Source organism: Podarcis bocagei, assembly GCF_964188305.1.
Source record: "Podarcis bocagei genome assembly, chromosome: 3".
NCBI classification, from domain to species: domain Eukaryota; kingdom Metazoa; phylum Chordata; class Lepidosauria; order Squamata; family Lacertidae; genus Podarcis; species Podarcis bocagei.
The window spans coordinates 73,240,055-73,260,701 of NC_138127.1; the positions used below are offsets into that span (position 1 = coordinate 73,240,055).

The window sequence follows — 20,647 nt, forward strand, 5'->3', positions numbered from 1 at the left end:
AGTGGTGTCCAAACTTTTTTCAAAGAGGACCAGATTTGATGAAGTGAAGAGTGAAGGGCCGACCAAAATTGTTAACCTTTTTTTAGGATTGAAGTTGATTAGGCCCCTGAAATGGACTTTGGACATGCCTGGACTAGCTAACCTTTTGGAGGCTCAGTTTTGTGCAATTTTAATGGGGATAATTTTACTATCAGCATTTTTTATGGAAAAGGTCCTGAGGAAAGTGCAGGCATTCAGTTACAAATGGAAACTTTCCCCATCTCGACTGGTTCTATCAAGGCTTTATAAGGAAGAGAAGGCTGACTGACAGTCTAAGGAGTGATTGCCAGAGCTACCATTTAAAAAGGGAATAGGGATCACCAGCAACTTTCAACAGTTGGTACCTGATGTTGCTGAGAGGTGCTTGAAAACAGATGAAGGAATTCTACCCTGTTAGTTTTACTATATCTCTTAACTGCATTTGGTGCATAAGGAAACAGTGGTTTAGGCTGATATTTGCAGAGCTCCTGACAGTCGGCTCAATCTGTCCAGAAGATCCAATGGGGTTGGTAATACACAGAAGATCATCTTCATTCAATAGCTTTCTTTGTCAGGGTTTTGTCTTGCTGATCAATGTGGACATGCATGCAGCCACTTGGCAGAAGTATGCAGAATGTAGCACACAGGTTATTCCCTCTCCCATCAGCAGAAGTAGGGACAGGAGGAATGTCTTTCACATTTTATTTGCCCTCGTGGTTCACTGCTGAATGTAGAAATCTATTTCCCACTCATTTGTTTTAGCCACTGGCATTTCTATGTGCTAAGCAAAAGTTTAACCTTTCACACATTACTGCTATCCAGTAGTCACCTAGCTCAATCCACACTTACCAGAAGATCAGGAGGAAGGAAATCTATTGAATGCTGGCTGGCCTAGCATGACTTGACATCTAGAATCTTGATCTCTCTTCCCACTAGGGGAGAAGACGTCCATTGTAGGCTTAAATTGATAGTGTAGATTTCTGGGGATCATAGGACCTAAACCTACAAATACCCTCAAATTTGTAGCAATGGCAGTGTATAAAATAAGTTGGTTTACCTTTCTCTGTCTCTGGTAATGGAAGAAGGGGAGGGAACAATTTCCGTTGGCAGTCTGGAAACCTGAGACCAGAACTTGTCCCAAACTTAACATGTGGAACTGGGAACATCTAAATCTTGTTCTATCCACAAAGATCAGAACCACTTGAGAGATTTCAGATTACAGTTTGCTTAAGGAAAATACAAAAGCAGATAGCAGTGACTCTCCCTTGTTTCTCTTAATATCAGTTTTGGAATCTCTACAAATGGTGTGTTGCAACCTTGGTAGTGCCAGCTGGTTTGCTCCTGCTGGAAACAGTGGTATCCATCAGCCCAAATGCTGAATTGAATTAAACAAGATGATGTGGTATAATGGTAGACTGTATATTTGTGGAAGGAATCAGATGTGTGGAAAACATGTGGCATTGACACTTTCAGTTCGTTTTCCTCCAAAGGCTTCATTGGGCTGTTTGTCAAAGGGTTTCTTCTGTTTCCAAAAAATCTCCTTTCCCTTATGAAGTGACCCACTCATTATGTACAGTATTTGATGCAAGATGTCTTGCCCACAAACATCGCTTTGTAGGCATAAGGGAAAGGACAAGAGACTTGTTGGTTTTTTGTGTTGCTTATCCATTGGTCACTCTCAGCTAGGGATATGGATCCTGGGTTGATCAGGGTTATCCTCTAATTTGGTGACAGCTGTCTCTGCAGTGCCTGGGCCAGACTTCTGCCAATTAAGCTGTAGGAATTTCTCCATCAGGTCAGCTCCCAGATTAAAGATCAGAGCGAGCCAGACTAAGCCAAAAATAATCCAGATTGCTGCCAGGCTTCTGTACACTGATATATAATGCTTATTAGGATCTGTGCCTAGAAAGAAAGAAAAAACCAAGAAAACCCACAAGTAAGATTTGGTTTCTCTACAATTGGGAGGAATATATGCCAACACAATAAACACCATGCACACATACACAACTCATATGCACATGTGTACAAAACCATGCAAGATTGTTAACTGGCATTCCACCTGTGTGCATTTGTCCACAGATTAGAAGTGATGTGATATTTTCCTGGATACGCATTATGAGTTGCATGCCTAGGATAGGTTTGGTTTTTCTGCCTTTACAGTGTGGTCTGTTGGATTATGCCCATTCTTACTTTCCCTAGGTTTACAACTTTCCCATACTGTTACTCACCATCCCCAATGTTGCCACCAGCTCTACTGTTAGCATGAACGAGATCTACATGAAACTATCCTTACCATAGCCACCAGATCATTGTCCTTGAATTTTGCTACTCTGATGACAGCAACATAGGAAAAATTTATAGAGGGCTAGCTATGTTAGTTGCTTGCAGCTAAAACAATTAGTCTTGCTGTGGCACTTTAAAAACTAACGCATTTAATAAGGGCATAAGCTTTCATCGGTTCAAGCCCAGTTCATCAGCTGCATGAAAGTAAAATCATAGTTGGCAGCTATATAAAGGAGGACATTATACAATCGGAGTTCAGTGGCAATGGGATGCAAAAAGTTACAGTCAGAGATAAGTAGAGCTTGACTGTAAATTAAGTAGGCAAACTTTTACCCTTAGTGGTAAGTGCTGAAATCATTGCATTAACACCAATAGTGGGGCAGGTCGGAGAACATTCTGAACATTTCCAGAAAACCCTGTAAATGACCTTAAGGTTGTCATTCTGGAACCAAGGAACTTCAAAGGAAGAGTACAGCATAAAACAACCAAATTACAATTCATCAAGAATTCCAGTGCTTTGTGGGTTAAAGTGTGACGAACAATTTTTAAAATCATGGTGCATACACTAATTAGCTGTCTAATGCCAGAATATCTGTGTACATCTAGTCCAAGGGTAGGCAAACTAAGGCCCAGGGGCTGGATCCGGCCCAATCGCCTTCTAAATCCGGCCCGTGGATGGTCTGGGAATCAGTGTGTTTTTACATGAGAAGAATGTGTCCTTTAAGTTAAAATGCATCTCTGGGTTATTTGTGGGGCATAGGAATTCTTTCTCTTTCCCCCGCAAAAAAATATAGCCTGCCCCTCCACAAGGTCTAAGGGACAGTGGACCAGCCCCCTGTTGAAAAAGTTTGCTGACCCCTGATCTAGTCCAACATTATCTGCTCCAATTGGCAATAGTTCTACAGAGTGTAAGGCAGAAAGGTGCTTTTCTTATCGTCTGCTACCTAATTCTTCTAACAGGAGTTTCTGGGGTGGGGCATGGGGGAGGATTGAAACTGGGACCTTCTGCAAGCAAAGCATATGTGCTACCACTAAGCTGTGTCCTCTTCCCTGACAGGCCAAGAGAAAACAATTTGGGATACACATGACCTCAACTTAGTCCTGTAAGCTGATTTAGGAAAAACACATGAGTCTGCAAGAAAGTTTCACATGTTGCTGGCTCTGCATGAATGCAAACCAGAGATGCAGGAAGTGGTACTTGAGGGGAAAAGAGGAACTAAAGAGGGTGAAATAAGCTTCCCTATGCATGGAGGGGTTTTTGTGTGTGTGTCTATAAATAAATAGAACAGACTGCAGTTTCTTACTGCACAAATCAATGGCAATCTCAAGGAATCCTTTTCTTCCAAAGCAAATACAATGAGGAACAAGGAACAAACATTTATGTCTGTTTCCAAAAAGAAGACCACGTAATGTTGTCAGCTCCTATAGCAGTCTATGAACACAGGTTTAAAAGTAAAACAAAACAGAACAGAACAGAACAAAACAAAACAAAACACCGCCATAGGCATTTCCCATGTTATGAATAGTGTGTTAAGTCATCTTGACTGTGCCATTTTGCAGCACATGGTTTTTCGCAACATGTTTTTGTGTAGCTTGGCACCAAACACACAATATTTTTTGGACGTGGAAGGAACAGCATTTTTTTTTGCATGATTTGTGAAGCCTGGCTGAGCATATTTCAGGCTCTATGTGTATATACGAAAATCCCCCCAACCCCCCCCATCTATATATGCCTTGTGTAAATGTAGGATTGTCACCATTGTGCTCAGCTTATAAGTTTTCCAGAAGCATCTGGCTGGTGAATGTTACAGATGGAATGCTGGACTAGATGGACCTGATTGGTCTGATCCAGGAAGACACTTCTAATTCCAGTTACTCCTTTCAGGATTGGAGGACTGAGTGGGAGAAATAACAATAACAGAAGGGGAAAGGGAGCACTCTTCTGTCAGTCCTGTGTTGCTTAGTGTGGAACTGTTCCTATCACTATAAATGAGGAGACTCACTCATGGCCACAGTAAACAAGCAGGGCTGGCTCAAGACATTTTGCTGTCTGAAGTGAACAACAAGATGGGGCCCTTCCCCAGAGCACTTGAGGGCGGCAAGCTAGTGTAGCGGATGCAGTCAAATCCCTGGTCACTCCTCCTACCTCAACATCTGCCACCTGAGGCAGTTGCCTCACTCTGCCTCATTGTAGGGCCGGCCCTGATCACAAGCAAATGGCCATTGCTATTAGTTCACTTTGTCATTGGTGTGATGCTTAAGTTGGTTGGAGTGCATGTGATTTAAGCAAGAGCATGTTTTAAACCAATGTCTTTTCCTCCTTGAAAGTATAACTCCTTAGTTCTTAATAGAGCTGGTTAAGCACTGTTTAGTGAATGAATGCATGAATGAATCAATTTTGGCACTTATTTGTAGCCTCAGCAGAGAAGTCATGAATAATCTAGATGTTACATGCGCTGATTGCAGTGTGATCACATTCCTGGATTTCATTAGAGTTCCTCCTGATCAAAGTTAATTGGGAGAGGAGAACGATCTCAGGGGCAGAATATGTCACCACCACCACCCTTTCTATTACCTACTACATAGTCTCCAAATCCAATGGTGCTGAGGGTGATGAAGGTGAAGTAGAAGCCTTCTCCATAACTCCAGCCTTCCACATAACTGAAGATCATGGGTGGGAAAACCAGAAAAAGCAAAGTTCCAACCATCAGGAAGAATCCCATTGTCAGAGTCTGAACCACCTAAGAAACATGAGAAGGGAAATGACAGTTTAGAAGAACTATGCTTCTGCCTGGCATGACTTGGTCTGGTTGGTCTGAGTGCTTTCAGATCTGCTACCTAAAGGCTGTTTCATACCGTTTCATACCTGTTTCATACTGCTTTATAGCCCCCCCCAGTGGAGCTTTTAAAAACCTCTTCCATGGAGCAAAGATCCATGTAAATCAGAAGTGGGGAACCTTTTCTGGCTGGTAGGCCAGATTCTTATCCCATCTGTCAATCATCTGTTGTCACTATGATGTCATGTGACCTTGTACAGTGGTACCTCGGGTTACAGAGGCTTCAGGTTACAGATGCTTCAGGTTACAGACTCCACTAACCCAGAAATAATACCTCAGGTTAAGAACTTTGCTTCAGGATGAGAACAGAAATTGTGCTCCGGCGGCACGGCAGCAGCAGGAGGCCCCAAGTGGTACCTCAGGTTAAGAACAGTTTCAGGTTAAGAACGGACCTCCAGGGTCGACTTCCGGGTTGGCGCCTCCGGCAATGGCGGAGCTCCTCCGATCGGGAGGAACTTGCTCCGTGAAAAGCATGGTCTGACTGCCACGGTGAAGGCGGAGACCCATAGAAATCACAGGCGGGAGAAGCCTGTGAACTTGGGATTCAGCTGGCACCCTTTGCGCCTCCCCTACTCGCGGGGAAACCCTGTTTTGGGGATCCGGAGCAACGTGGGGTGAGCGGCGCGGTGCTTTGAATTGACCACTTCTTTCACGGAGTGAAGCCGCATTGCTGTTGCCGGAGAGCGCTGACTTTTTCCTGTGGACAATTGGATTTTAAACGACTACCCGTGAGTAGAACGGAGAATTGGATCTTGAAACACTTTAATTTGGCACCGAAGCGGGAAGGCTCCAAACAGGAAGTCCGCCTCCCGTTTTTGTAAATAGATTGAAGCAAAGACGTTACAAGCTAAGTGTGGGGCTGTTTGAAAACCCCTTTGAGAGCAGCATAGGACTGTTTACAAAAGGGCTTTCAAACAGCCCCATACTGTTCACCGAGCCTCCTTTTTTTTGCAAGTTCAAGGAACAGAGCTGAAGGGAAAAGTGGTTTTCAGTCAATGGAAGCCATTTTCCTCTGCTGGAATGCACTCCCTCTGGAGAACACCCTGCTCCAGCAGAGGAACAACTGGGAACTCACTTTAAGCTCCCAATTGTTCCTTTGAAGCCCTGCCCTTACCTGACGTCATATATGTATGTCAGGTGCAGGGTGGGTGGGTGTAGTTTGCCCCAAACCACTTCTCAGACCAAATGGGAAAGCCTGGCAGGCCAAGTTTGGACCATGGGTCAGAGGCTCCTCTCCCCAGATGTAAATGATGGTGGTCCTTAGCCTCTTAACCATGTATCCAGGAGACTGACTTTTATACAGCAAAAAGACAAAAGTAGGAAAAGACAGAATTTGTGTCCCTTTCCATGTCTAGACAGGAGTATCCCCCCTCCAAGCTCACAAGGGCTAGAGAAGTTTAATCAACTAGCATTAATTAATGCCTCTTCCACAACTCACTCCTAGCATTCTATAAATCTTTATCAAACCATGACTTAGTCTGTTTTCTTCTTCCTGCTGTGCAGGCAGAAGTCCTTTAGCTAATGGGACGACTTCATTGGATGCAACCTATGATCAACCTTGATCACATATTAAAACAACAGAGAATGGGCTTGTTAAAAAGAATGAAGATAGCAACTTGTTAAAAAAGAAACAGAAGGCAAGGGTCTGGTAAGGTGAGGAGTGGGAGTCAAGAACATGTGAAGACAGATTCTTCACAATAGACAATTGGTGGTGCAGAACAGAGATACAAGACTGACCCCAGAAAACATTTTATGTAGTTAGGAAACAGTTAATTAGGAATGCAGTGGACAGGACTGCTGATACAACTAGCCACAAGAACTTTCATATGCAGTTTTTTTTCTGCAAAAGAGGCAAAGTTTATGGACTAGGAGGCAACTAGAGAAGTTTTAAAATCTGCAGTTCCCCTGAATTTTGTCAGGTAGGATTTTTGTTCCTTCTAAATAAGAAAGTAGTAGTGGAAGAAAAACCTGCTTTGAGAATATAACAAAAAATGTTCTTCCCTCTAAAATTGCATAGTCATACCTAGAAAGCATACTATACTGGGAAATAATATGAATAATCTCTCTGATATTTGTGTTTTGTGAAATTACAGTCTTTCATCCTGCTTCCAGGATTTCAAAACTTGCTACGTCGTGAGAGATTAACAGTGCGATCCTATACATTTTTACTTGTGACTAAGTCCCTTTGAGTCCAGTGTGACATACTGCCATGTAAGTGATTCTGGCCTAAGTACCAAAGGCAGATATTTGGGTTGGGTTGATGGTGTCTGCTATTTCTGGGAACAATGATTTATAAATGGCTTTTTTCTTGCATGTCTTTTTCCTTTGTCATGGAGTCATGGAACATGCTCATTTTTAAAACACACACCGCATGAAATCTATTTTTCTCAGGAGGGAAAAGGCTCCTTTGTGTGGTACAGGCCACACAGTTTAGAACGAGCACAAACAATATCCCTGTGTAATTCAGAGGAGGCATGTACAAAGTTTGCCTGGCCCTAGAGGTTTAGCTGAATTTTTTGGTTGCTACAGCGCCTGATCCCAGTCTCTTGACTCAAGGGTTGAGGTAAATTCTCATTTCTGGTTAGGTCCAAGGAACAAGCAAGAAGTCTTGTTTGCTTCTGGGTGTCTATGGAGTCCAGTGCAACGTCAGGGACAACCCCCTACCCTTATTCCAGATCCAAGACTTGGGAGAAGAGAGGGTGAGGGTGCACTGCACTGGAGATGATTTCTCCAAAGCCTAGTGTGTGATCATGAGGACCTGCCTGGTTCCCACTTTGTGCTGGATCAGGCGTTCACTAGATCAGATATGGTTGCCCCTGCTGACAGCTACTCAAAATTTCCTCAGACCCTCTTAATTCACCCTGGAAATTGTTGTATAAGGAGAGAGGATATGTAGCACTCAAATGAGTAGGTATGGATTGAGCAGAATGCGTCTGACAAACATTTCAGTATCTTTCCGGTGCTGGACATGTATTCAGAGCAAGGTATTGTCCAGCATCCCAGAGCAAAAAAGATAATGGAAAGAGGATGGAGAAGGCCCCTCCTGCTCCCTTGGTATGCAACCTGGAACCTTCTAGAACAAGGGTGGGGAATCTCAGGCCACTTAGGATGCTTCCCAGGCTATGCCACCTCCCCAGACCACACCCCTCACTGGCCCTGCCTCAGGTCCTCTTGAGTGCTTTTGCCTGGCTGTGATGTGTCCTTGAATTGTGACCATGCCTTTTGGTTGGTTGGATGGATGGAGGAACGTGTTGCTGTCTGCCTGGATAAATCTTTGGTTTCTGGGGCTTCCAGTGTGGCCTACTTTACCCAGGCAGGGGTCACCTTCATTTTTATGCAATTGATTTTTTTGGTTTGTTCCAAGAATTAACTGTGCAACTTAAGTTTTACTGACAGGAAACATTGATGGCTATCTCCATGGGGCAATATTGTCTTGAGGCACCAGTGTTCTCAGTAAAACAAAGGTTTCTCTTCAGCTTACCTTATACTTCCATAAGCAATTACACCTTCCTGCAATTTGTCTTCTCCACGAAAGACTGAGTGTCTCACTCAACTTGAACAGACCACTCATCCTGATGACCTTTCAATAGTTTAGATTTACTGGGTGGTGAAGTTTGTTTGTTCCTTTTAAAATAAATTTCTACAAATTTTGAGGGGTAGGGTGGTTTCCACTTGTTAAATATTTTTTTTTATTTTAAAAAAAATACTTTTGTCATGTCTGTCATCTTCATTTGTCACTGTGTTCTGGCAAGCCTGTTTTTATATTACTTTCATTTTGCACATCATCACCATCCAACTCTGACCCCATCTCCTTCCACGAAACCTTGCCTGCTTCCTCCAACATTTTCTCTTGGGGCCACAGACCATCTGGAATCATTTGTTATTATTCATATGAGGGATCCTTTACATTTATAGGACTGCCTGAACTGCATTTGCTGAAATGGCGTCTGACACATTCTTTCTATGGTGGTTTGCAGAAATAGGTTCTGGTAAATGAGAAAATGACACAGAACAGAGAACTGACTTGATAGCAGCCATGGGTGTTTGCAATCAAGCAACTTGTATCTGTTCAATTTAAAGCTTTCTTCTTCTTTTTTTTGGAAATTCAAGTACATCCGTGTCCTGAAGTCCTGAGTCAGCCAATTACTGTCACAGCAGTATGAGTTATAATGAGTCTAAGGCACCCCTGCCTGTCCTAAAATGATACATGAAAGTCACCTTTGAAAAGCAAGGAAAGGGTATCAATGTTGAACAAGCATCTGTACCTGAGCTCGGCCTGGCTTGTGGACCCATCTCTCCAAGTTGATCAGGTGAATGGTGAGCCCTTTCCCCAGCTGATTGAGAAATGCCAGATTAAGGGGCACTCCAAACAAGGCATAGAACACACAGAAGACCTGCCCTGGGACTGTGCTGGGGGCCAAATTCCCATAACCTGAAAGAAAAGCAAAAAGAATTGAAAATAGTCACACTCGCTTAACAGGGCTCAACATTTGCTTTGACCACATCGGATGTGGAATAGTCATCTATATTGGGTGACTAATCCCAAGTTCCAGATGAAGTTACAGACTCCCTGCACCCCATTTATTTGAAGCACATTTGTCACTATCTTGTTGGGGAAAAGTGGGCAGCATGTAGCTGTCTACTCAGAAGCACACTCTGTTGAATTCTATGGGACTTATTCCTTGGTGGGCGAGGGTAGAAATGCTACAGAGCACTGGCTGGTTCATGCTGTATATTTACAAAGCATACACTTTCAGACTTCCATGAGTATGCAATAGTGGCAGCTAGTCCAATAGGGCCCCACCAATCTCACCCAAACCCCACCTGCCTGCCTTTTTACTGGGGATGACCCTTTTCACCAGTTCCTCTTTCTTAGTTTCAGTGTTGCCTCCAACAGGGAAGAGGTTGGAGACAAAACTAGAATGAGTTGGCTCTGCCTGTCATCGGTTGTGGCTCCACCTACTGTTGGTCTCCATGGCTACTGCCCTACCAGTTCTGATTGGCACAAGTTACTGCTGGAATGCATGTCATAGACTTCAGCACATGCAAAACTGACTACACACACACACTCCATCCTACAGGACCAGAAAATTAGTCATGGAAAACGTACGCATAAAAATAGGCGTTGGTTGAATATATGGCTTTTTAAATACAGGTACATCTTTCAACGCCCGAGACCCTTCTGACGCAGGTTTGCCAGGTTCGCTTTGTACCATCAGTCACAGATGATTCAGTACTTCACTGAAAATCTTGCAGAACTCCAACAAGGAAAGATTTATCGGGGGGAACCTCCCGCAAAACACCCAGCTCACCTTACCTACGGTGGTGACCACCGTTCCAGCAAAGAAGAAGCTGTTGCTGAAGTCCCAGTTGCTGGGGTTGGTGGAGTTCCCTTCAGGGTTGACACCTTTCTCCCAGGCTTCCATAATGACCTGAAGTGGGATCATTTACAGGGGGAGGAATAGAAGAATGTTGTCACATCATGAACTGGGAGAGTCTCACCAGCCAGAGAGTAAAGCACATTTATGCGGCCACAGGTTCAGTCTGTCAACAGCTGCTTTTGTAGCAGGGCTGAAAAGGACAACGGTCAATGAGCCAAGGTAAGCAGCACTTCTTGATACTACACCAACATACTCACATAGCTTCATAAAGTGGCTCTGTATATGCAAAAAATCATAAAATGGTTTCCTGGCAAGGATTTCTTGGTTAACGCTGGAACTGTCTGGACTGTAGATATGCTTTTGCATTGCTCCTGCACTTTGTGATCAACACTGTGATCTGAGCGGGCTAATGGAAGGGGCATCTGCTCTGGGCCAAAGTGTATTAGGGAAAAGGAGGGGAGGTAAAGGTAAAGGGACCCCTGACCATTAGGTTCAGTCGTGACCAACTCTGGGGTTTTGGCGCTCATCTCACTTTAGTGGCCAAGGGAGCCGGTGTACAGCTTCCGGGTCATGTGGCCAGCATGACTAATCTGCTTCTGGCGAACCAGAGCAGCACACGGAAACGCCATTTACCTTCCCACCTATTTATCTACTTGCACTTTGACGTGCTTTCGAACTGCTAGGTTGGCAGGAGCAGGGACTGAGCAACGGGAGCTCACCCCATCGTGGGGATTCGAACTGCCGACCTTCTGATCGGCAAGTCCTAGGCTCTGTGGTTTAACGCACAGCGCCACCCGCGTCCCAAAGAAGGGGAGACATACCTGTTAAATACATAGTGTCAGCTGTGTTCTAACTACCTGGTTGCTGATGTCCCAGACATTGTCCTTGACATGCTTGCTCCCTGCTGTGCCTGTTTCACTCTATTATTTTTTTAATAGATATTTATTGAGAATTTTCCATTTTAATACATTAAAAAACCAAAAAGAAAAAACAAAAGAAAAATTAAAAACATATACAGTTTACAATCCTTATTTTCCTGTAACATATTTCCCTGACTTCCCCACACCTCCCCTTCTTATATTCCAATTCAAATTGTTAGTTCAACAAGTTCTTATCCCCAATTTTTAAACCTTTTTATATTTAATTCATTTCAAAAAACCAATTTTAGCTTATAAACATCAAAATTTATACATCAGTACTCAATCTTAAATCCTTTTTCTAAAGTCGACCCAAATTCCCTTCCACGAATTTCCCACTTTTCATACTAATAACAAAACAGAATAAAAAGAAAAAGACGAATTATGATTATGCACCCTTTGGATCCCCAAACCCCACCCCATCCCCTTTCCCGGTATCAATCTCCAACAAATGTCCATCGGTCTTAATCTGCTGTCAGCCTGGAGATCTCACGTCCGAGGCTCTTAATTGTCTCTCAGTTCCTCTCTGCCAGTTTTTTTGATAGTCCCTAATATTAAACACTAGATCTCAGAGGTGCTCTGGCCCAATGGGAACAACGATTCTTCCAGCCAGACCTCCATACTTAAAGGTGGAGCCCAAATCTTGTTTCTTACTCCTTTCAAGTCCAAATGTCCCCAAAACTCCAACTTTCACCTTAATCAAATTTGTAATCCTTAGGTCTTCAGAACTCCACATAAGGAAATCTCTCCATTCTTCAATCTCCAGTTCAAACCTAATTTTCATCATCATGTCAGGCCTCTGGCTCTCCTTTGTCATCTGCAACATTACATCTCCTCCTTCCTTTTCCTCAAAAATAACATGTGTCTCTTTCTCCGCACTCTCAAAGTTCTCAAATTTCTCCTCTTGTCCAGCTGCATGAACTTCCTGGATCAAATCCTTATCAGATTCAGTGAACTTGCTTACTGTTAAGTCCAGAGTTGCAACATTGGTAGCCAAAACATCAATTTGGCCTTGTAACTTTCCCAAGAGAAAAAAAACTCTGTCCAATTTAGCTTGAATTTTCCCTCCTTCAGCCATTCTTGTAATGTCCCAAAACCCCCTCTAGAGGGATTTTGGTTACTTAGTATTCCCTCCAGTTCAGATCCAAAAATCAAGTTAGTTTGTATCAGTTCTTCCTTGTTTTCAACAGAATATAGCCAAATTGTAACAAATATAACCAGCAGAGACAATAAAAAAAACAAAGTTCCCTTTTTCCGTCTTGACAGCTAATATGACAGCTGTCAAACTCTTTAATATCTCTTCAACAGGCTCTCTCGCAGATCACTCCCGGGTCCGGGGGGGTGGCACTTCAGCTCTGAAAATTAGCTCTTATCCTCCAGTAAAATTACTTAAACTGCCAAATCGTGAAATTAATATCTTATACCCAATAAAAAGAAAAAATCCTCTTGACCTTAGTTAGCTGGTCCTTGCATTAGGTTATTTACAAGACGGGGAGACGGACTTCCTATTTGCGCCTTCCCCGATCGTGCCTAATTCAAAAAAAAATTTTTTTCTTTACAAATCCAATTTCCATACTACTCACGGGTTGCTGCCTTAAAATCCAATTGTTCATAAGAAGAAGTCAGCGCTCTCCGACCATGGCATGTGGCTTCACTCCGCAGGAGAAGCAGTCGACTCTCAGCACCACGCCACTCACCCCGTCCCCCGTTCCGAAGCCTTTAAAAAGGCTCCTTCACGGGTCGGGGGGGGCGCAAATGGTGCCCGCCGAGTCACCAGGTTCACAGGCTTCGCCGCCTGTGATTTTTAAGGGTCCCCGCGTCGCCGCAGCGGCAAGACCCAGATCCTGCGGAGCCGATTCCCTCCGGAGCTCAAAGGGAATCCGCCATTAGCCGATGGCACTAACCCGGAAGTCCGCCTGTTTCACTCTAAGGCAGAGAGGAGGAACCTGTGACCTTCCAGCTGCTGCATTACAACTCCCATCCAACTTGAGCATTGGCCATGTTGGCTGAGGCTGGTGAGAGCTAGAGTCTCATAGCAACTGGAGAGCCACAGTTGGGGATGAGCAAATGTGTCAATTTTGGGTTCCCTCAATTTCTTACCCCACCCCAATTTAATCAGGGCTGGGCTGTGGCCCTCCAGATGTTGTTGAACTCCCACCATCCCTCACCATGGGCCATGCTGGCAGAGGCTGATGGGAGTTGGAATCCAGCTACATCTGGAGGACCACAGGTTCGCTAGTCCTGTGTTAAAGGTCTTACACTACCATGGGCATAGCCAGGATTTATGTTGGTGGGGGCAGAAACACAAGTATTTTTTATTGATTTACTTGATTTGGGGGAAGCAGCTGCCCCCCTGCTCCCCTTTGGCTATGCCCATGTACGCTACTATTTGTGATTAAACACTCCAATGCTGTGTTTCGGATAAGCCAAATCTGCCATTGGCTGTGGCCCAAGAAAATGCCTAACCTTATGAAACAGCTTCATGTGCCACAGAAATCAGAAAAGCGTCAGCAGAGAAACCCAGCAGATAGATACAGATGCTGAGAAGTTCATCCTTGCAGACTCAAGGATGCTGAGTGATGGTTTAGCATGAAGCATCACATCAAAAGAGTGTGCTAAGATTACAATAGTATGAAGCCAAGGGTGGTGATAATATTTCCTATTTACTTAATAAGGTCGTGGATTATTTATTTTGACGAGAGATATTTAAAAGCTGTTATGTTGTAGCTGAAATGTTGGTGCCCTCTAGTGGTTTTGTTTGTCTAGCAACCACTTCTGTAATCCTTGTGGCATACCTACATCAAAAAAGTTTCCTTTTAATGAAAGCATTTATGCACATGCCATGGCTTTTCTGAACTTCTGCTTATATAACAGAGGAGAAAATGCTCTGCTCCCCCCTCCCCAAATGACCTGCATTGTTTGGCTTTGGACAGCAATGTGCAGGGGTCTTCTGTTTAAAACGTCGTGCCAGAGAAAACATTAAAACATAATAGCAATTTGTGTATGTTATGAAGCACCCCTAAGCATATCCAGCTTTGCTGTGATAGCTTGCACCTCAGATGGAAGTGTTAATTATGGCATTACAGAAAGCCAGGCTCACATGTCCAAGCAAGCTGAGTTGCAAAGAGCACCTGGTAAATATTTATTACCTGCCCTTCACCCCAAGGTTCCAGGGTGGGTGACAACATTAAATACATTTCATAGAATCATAGAACTGTCCAACCCCTTGCAATGCTGTAATAACAGCTAAAGAATCTCTGACAGATGACCACCCAACCTCTGCTTAACAAAACCCAATCAATGGGAATCCACCACCCTCTGAAGTAGTCTAAGCTCTTGCTGTCAGAAATGTGTAAATTTAAAAGTAAAAGGACATCAGACTCTTCCTGGAAGTATATAACCAAGATAGTGTCCTCTACGGGTCATTCCCATTAGCCACCACCTGCTCCCCCACACAATTACTAATTGATAGCCTGAGGATCTTGCCAGCAGAGCCCAGAACATATGTTACTCCTTTTCCTCATTTCATATAGCAGAATAATATTTTTCCAGAAGGCATTTTGCAATTCTTTAGACAAACTCTTCCCAGCTGGCACCATTCAAAAGCTTCTTAAACCTATTCACTGTCAGGAAGGCAGGATTTACAGTCTTTGTTTCTATGTTAATTTCTGGAGCCCAGCTCAAGCCTAAGAGGGAATGCTGTTCATAATAGTGGCTAGCAATCTCTGGCTGATCAAGAGGATTCATCTGTCTCTGCACAAGAACATTTCTTGTGGACCCCTTCCCAACTCATCTTCTCTCTTAGGCTTTCTTTCGCTCCTGCACTGAAGAGACCTCCATCAACCCCTATGGACCCCAGACTCACAGAATAAGAATAAGGCATTCAACTCCCTCAAGCCCATCAGCTGGCCAAAGCCCCCTCTCCTTCTACCTTCAGCTTTGAAGCCCCCTGTCTTGGGGAGAACTGCTCTTTTTTTCTCTTTGCTGTGCTATTTCTTCCTCCTTAGTTATGTCACCCCAGAATCTCAGATTCCCCTATTTTCACTACTCTCAGCTATTGCCCCAAAGTCTCTCACTTTTCTTCTGTTTTTTTTTACCTAGAAATTCCCCCAAAGTCCTAATTTCCAGTCCTCCCTTATTATCCAGAAAACCTCCACTTCTCGTTCTACAACCAAGTTGCTCGGCTCAGCATCCTCTGGCATAACTTTCATCCCTTCAGCTCAGCCCCCCCTCCCCAATTTATCTAGTCCCACCAAACTCTGGAGTGCATCCAGGTTTCAGTGACACAATAGCCCCAAAACTCAGTGTCAGGATTTCATGTGAGAATTGCAGGCATGCATGTAAACTGTTACTCTTCATAACCATTATTATGCCCAATGCAAAACCACTGGTTTCAAATGGGAGCAAAGCTAAATTATAGAAAACTCATTTAAACATTTCGAGTGGTGAAATAAAAGCTTGTTTTCTCAGAAACAGGATCTCAAAATTCATGGCAGAATTGAGATTTTTAAATTAAACAAAGGATTAAATTTCCCATTATTCCTTAGCAACTGCATCTACATTTACTATTTCATACACAGCCCTTTAAATCTAGAGAACTATTCTGCCTGGTTTTGAGAACTCATTCAGTATCTGTCAGTAATGAACTGGAAAGCCAGGTGTCAGTGGATGTGCACTGCATGGTTTCCTCAACTCCATATATTTAACATCCTTAGTTTTATCTTAGCAAAGGAAATATATTTCTCATTAAATCTTCTTGCATGAACAGAAATGGGTAAATGATTTGGGGATATAGTTGCTCAAGTGTTTGTGGCAAAAAGCAACAATATAAGCAATAGTAATAGCAAGAGCAACAAATAATTCAGATGATGAATGCAGAACCTATTTGGGTACAGATTTATGTGCATTTGGGTCTGTTCACAAGTTCCATGTCCACAGAAAGTTTCAGAGGGAGGGACATCACACTTGTGGCCACACAGCCACACTCCACAGAGCAATCCACTCTGGGTGGGGCAGGGGGAGTGGGAAAGAGGAAAGAATAACATTTCTTTATTCAAAAACTACTGGAAAGTTAAGAAACAACAATATTCACCCACTGAAGGTGCAGCCTTGAAGGGAAGACATGCAGGAAACCAGAAACACATGTGCATTTAAAAACTCATTAAAACAGATTGTGGAAGGAAGCCTTTGGTCATATTAAAACACACATACATATACTCCACTGTAAAACCTTATTCATGGGATGAAAAGGGGAAACTGGAACAGTAGTATAATTTCAAACTGAATATTAGCTGCTTTGCTAAATTTTGAAAAGGGGTTAGGGATCAGAGAGAAAATTCAAACAAATCAAAATGGCTGCTGCATACATGGGTGTTTCCACAGCACTGATTTCTCCTAATCATATTATCTCTTCTGGGCATTCTCTGCTGGTTGTTGTCCATTTTCAGTTCCTACGGGCACAGATCCTCTCTGGAACCATAGTATCAGAAGTTGCGGAAGACCCAAATCCCAACCTCTAATCCTATGCCAGGATTTCCTGCACACCAGCCACCCACCCCACCATTAAAGTTACATGATGCAAAGATGACCATAAAGTTGGGTTCCTTGGGATTGTTCTCCTTACCTGCACAAACTGCTCCAGGGCTTGTCGATCCAAGCATGTGTAGTTCTGCAGGAACTTGAGTTTCTCCATTTGGAACTGGTCCCGAGTCTTGGCTTCTGCCTGCTTTTCCAGCAGCTGAAACACCAAGGCCCCCAGGAGGAGGTAGAAGAGGTACCCCAGCACCAAGGGCAGAGTCCAGCTGAGCTGCCGGTTGCACACTGTGAGGTAGGGCATGACTGTGGTTGGGAAGGCAGAGGCAACCTAGTTGAGTGGAGCACTCACTGGGTTAATGTTCCTGTTCCAAGAGGCACAGAAGAATCGCACGGCTGTATTCTCGGCTCACGCTGCTGAGATTCTGTTTAAACAGCTTTATGAGCATCAGGTCTGGATAACATGAGACTAATGCAAACAGATTTCACACACCCCTTTATCTTTCCTTCAGCTGGGAGCAGCACACTTACGGCTAAAGACCTACTGTAGCCTTCTGTCCTATGAAGACGTTCACATAGTTTTAGAGAATAGTAAGTGTAAGGTGGCTCTGTTCTCGAAACTGGTATCTTAATTTCCTGGATGGGCTAATAGTGATAAAAAGTTACTGATCAACTGTGGCTCATGTTAGTGGAAGGGCCAGTGGGAAAGTGCAGGAGCTGTGATGCTCACAGCACTTTGCTATAACTGCTAGACAACAGTACAAGGATACGTTACTTGAGGAAAGATGTCCTGAAGCAAAGGGAAAACCCAATGCCCCCAAAAGGCTGCTAACTGTTGGTTGTAATATAGGGAGAATGCCACATTTGTCTGCCTTATTAATTGCAAACTAGACTCTCATCCTTGGCATAACAAGTTCGCCTCCCAGCTTTTCAGCTGTATTCTGTGTTGCTGATGTTTGTACATGACTGAATCTCTCATCGTTGCTGCTTCCCATCTCTAGGTTGCCCTTTCGGTCTAAAGTATGTGTGGGAAGCTGGCTAAAGGTTAATTTTTTTACCTCAGATGGTCCCACAGATTTGCCTGGAAGGAAGCAATGGTTTTGTGGACAGAAAGCGGCAGAGAACCTCCAAGGTTAGTCAGAAATTGTCTTGGGTGCACATGGAAGATCCTTGACCAAAAAAACAGTCCCTGGTTCCCTTTTTAATAAGCAATTCCCTATTTTGCATTTAGGGCGCATGGTTTTTGTTAACCAGAAGAGCACCACTTGCAAAGAAAGCATCACACTGATGATCTTGAGCTAGGGCTCCTATTTATTTGCTCACTTTGATATCTTGCTTTCCATTTGTCATGGAATCCAAGGTGCTGCAGATACAATCCCCAGGAGGCCACTAACAACATCCAGACTTCCTTAGCTTCAGAAAAGTGGTGGGCTCACATGTCTTTGGACCACACTCTGCTCTGTGCTAGTGTACATCCTTTACATTCAGGTCTCATTCTCTCTGTTTTACCTCCAGCTGAAAGATCTCAGGTAGGTGAATTAAAAACCTCTACACCACCCAATATCTTGGGAGAGGTAGTATGAAATTTAATAATAATAATAATAATAATAATAATAATAATAATAATAATAATAATAATAATAAATTTTATTTATATCCCGCCCTCCCCAGCCGAAGCTGGGCTCAGGGCGGCTAACAACAATCAAAATAGTTCAACATTCTAAAACATTCATTATAAAATTAATTAAATCAAATTAAAATCAAATTAATGGCAACCATCAAGCAAAATTTTGTGCAGATTGCCAGAGGAGGGGGTCAGGCTGCGCCCTGACAAAAGGCCTGGTGGAACAGCTCTGTCTTGCAGGCCCTGCGGAAGGATGTCAGGTCCTGCAGGGCCCTAGTCTCTTGTGACAGAGCGTTCCACCAGATTGGAGCCGCGGCCGAAAAGGCCCTGGCTCTAGTTGAGGCCAGCTTAACCTCTCTGAGGCCTGGGATCTTTAGGGTGTTTTTATTTGCAGACCGTAAATTTCTCTGTGGGACATACCAGGAGAGGCGGCCCCGTAGGTACGAGGGTCCTAGGCCGTATAGGGCTTTAAAGGTTAAAACCAGCACCTTAAACCTGATCCTGTACTCCACCGGGAGCCAGTGCAGCTGGTACAGCACCGGATGGATATGATCTCGCAGCGAAGACCCCGTAAGGAGTCTCGCCGCGGCATTCTGCACCCGCTGGAGTTTCTGGGTCAGTCTCAAGGGCAGCCCCACGTAGAGCGAGTTACAATAATCCAGTCTGGAGGTGACCGTCGCATGGATCACAGTGGCTAGGTCAGGGCGAGAGAGATAAGGAGCCAACTGCTTAGCTTGGCGGAGATGAAAAAATGCCGCCTTTGTTATAGCTGTAATCTGCGCCTCCATAGAGAGGGAGGTATCGAAGATTACACCCAAACTCTTCACGGACGATGCTGGCACTAATTGCACCCCCGCAAGAGACGGGAGTTGCCCCCTCAATCCCATATCGCTCCGTCCCAGCCAGAGGACCTCTGTCTTCGAAGGGTTTAACTTCAACCGGCTCCCACGTAACCATCCAGCCACAGCTTCCATCCAGCCACAGCCACAGCTTCCAGACATCTGGTCAGTGTATCTGGGGCCGAGTCAGGATGGCCATCCATCAACAGATAGAGTTGGGTGTCATCGGCATACTGATGGCAACCCAGCCCAAAACTCCGGACAAGCTGGGCGAGGGGGCGCATAAAGATGTTAAAAAGCATCGGGGAGAGAATTGCACCCTGAGGCACTCCACACACCAAGGAGTGGCGCGATGACAATTCCCCCCCAAGCGCCACCCTCTGTCCCCGACCGGAGAGAAACGAGCGCAGCCATTGAAGGACTGTGCCCTGGATCCCCACGTCGGCAAGGCGGCGGTCCAGGAGTTCGTGATCGACCATGTCGAAGGCTGCTGACAGGTCTAGAAGAATCAGCAGCCCCGACCCGCCTCGATCCAGCTGCCTGCGGAGATCATCTGTTAGGGCGACCAGAGCCGTCGCCCTAATTTATTTATTAATAAATAAAAAAGTATTTTACTTATTGATTTTACATTTTATTTAGTTTAAATTTGTCAACTGCCTAAAGGACATGGCTAACTGTGTGGTATATAATTGCCAAAAATAAATATGTAACCAAATGGAGGGTGGCGATTCAGGAGAATGGGTGGCACCAGCAATATCTTGTTTAGGAGAAAACCTGGTTTCTGGGATTTTGCCTGGCTTTTGAAACAAGTGGAAACTTCCCCTGAATTTAGCGCCGTGTTTGGATGCTGCAGTACTGGAGATTTTTATAGCTAAAACCAATGACAGCTTGTTGATATGGAAACAAATCAATTTGTTAGGTGAAATGTAATGATTTCTAATGACTTTTGACATGATCGTTGCCTCTAATGGCAGGAATCATGTTGAAAGCATGTTAAAATAGCAGGCACCACAGATCAATTAATGGAAAATAAATTGTACTGCACAGTGGTTGTTTTTTTAAACAAAGCTCCTGGATAAGATACATCCTGAGATGGGTTAATAATCAGGTTTCAGTAGAAAGAAGTATTTATTTTTGAAGAATCAATTGCCCATGCAAGACAGATGAGCATCCCAGCTGAGTGGCCTGAAAGGAAAATGAATTGGCTAACTCAAAC

General features: G+C 43.9%; 1 protein-coding gene across 2 annotated transcripts; it reads right to left on the minus strand.

Annotated features, from left to right (window-relative positions):
* Positions 1-706: 706 nt before the first annotated feature.
* Positions 707-17,628, minus strand: LOC308582911 (potassium channel, subfamily K, member 16-like). Of its 2 annotated transcripts, none has more exons than XM_081186496.1 (5): positions 17,060-17,624; positions 10,456-10,570; positions 9,404-9,570; positions 4,877-5,042; positions 707-1,920 (listed from the first exon to the last, which is right to left on the minus strand). In XM_081186496.1, exons 1-5 carry the CDS (start codon positions 17,270-17,272, stop codon positions 1,697-1,699), a joined length of 885 nt encoding a protein of 294 aa, XP_081042622.1. In that variant the 5' UTR covers positions 17,273-17,624; the 3' UTR covers positions 707-1,696. The 2 variants fall into 2 exon arrangements, with proteins under 2 accessions (XP_081042622.1, XP_081042623.1); XM_081186497.1 differs by having other exon boundaries at positions 1,708-1,920; positions 4,881-5,042; positions 17,060-17,628.
* Positions 17,629-20,647: the final 3,019 nt, after the last annotated feature.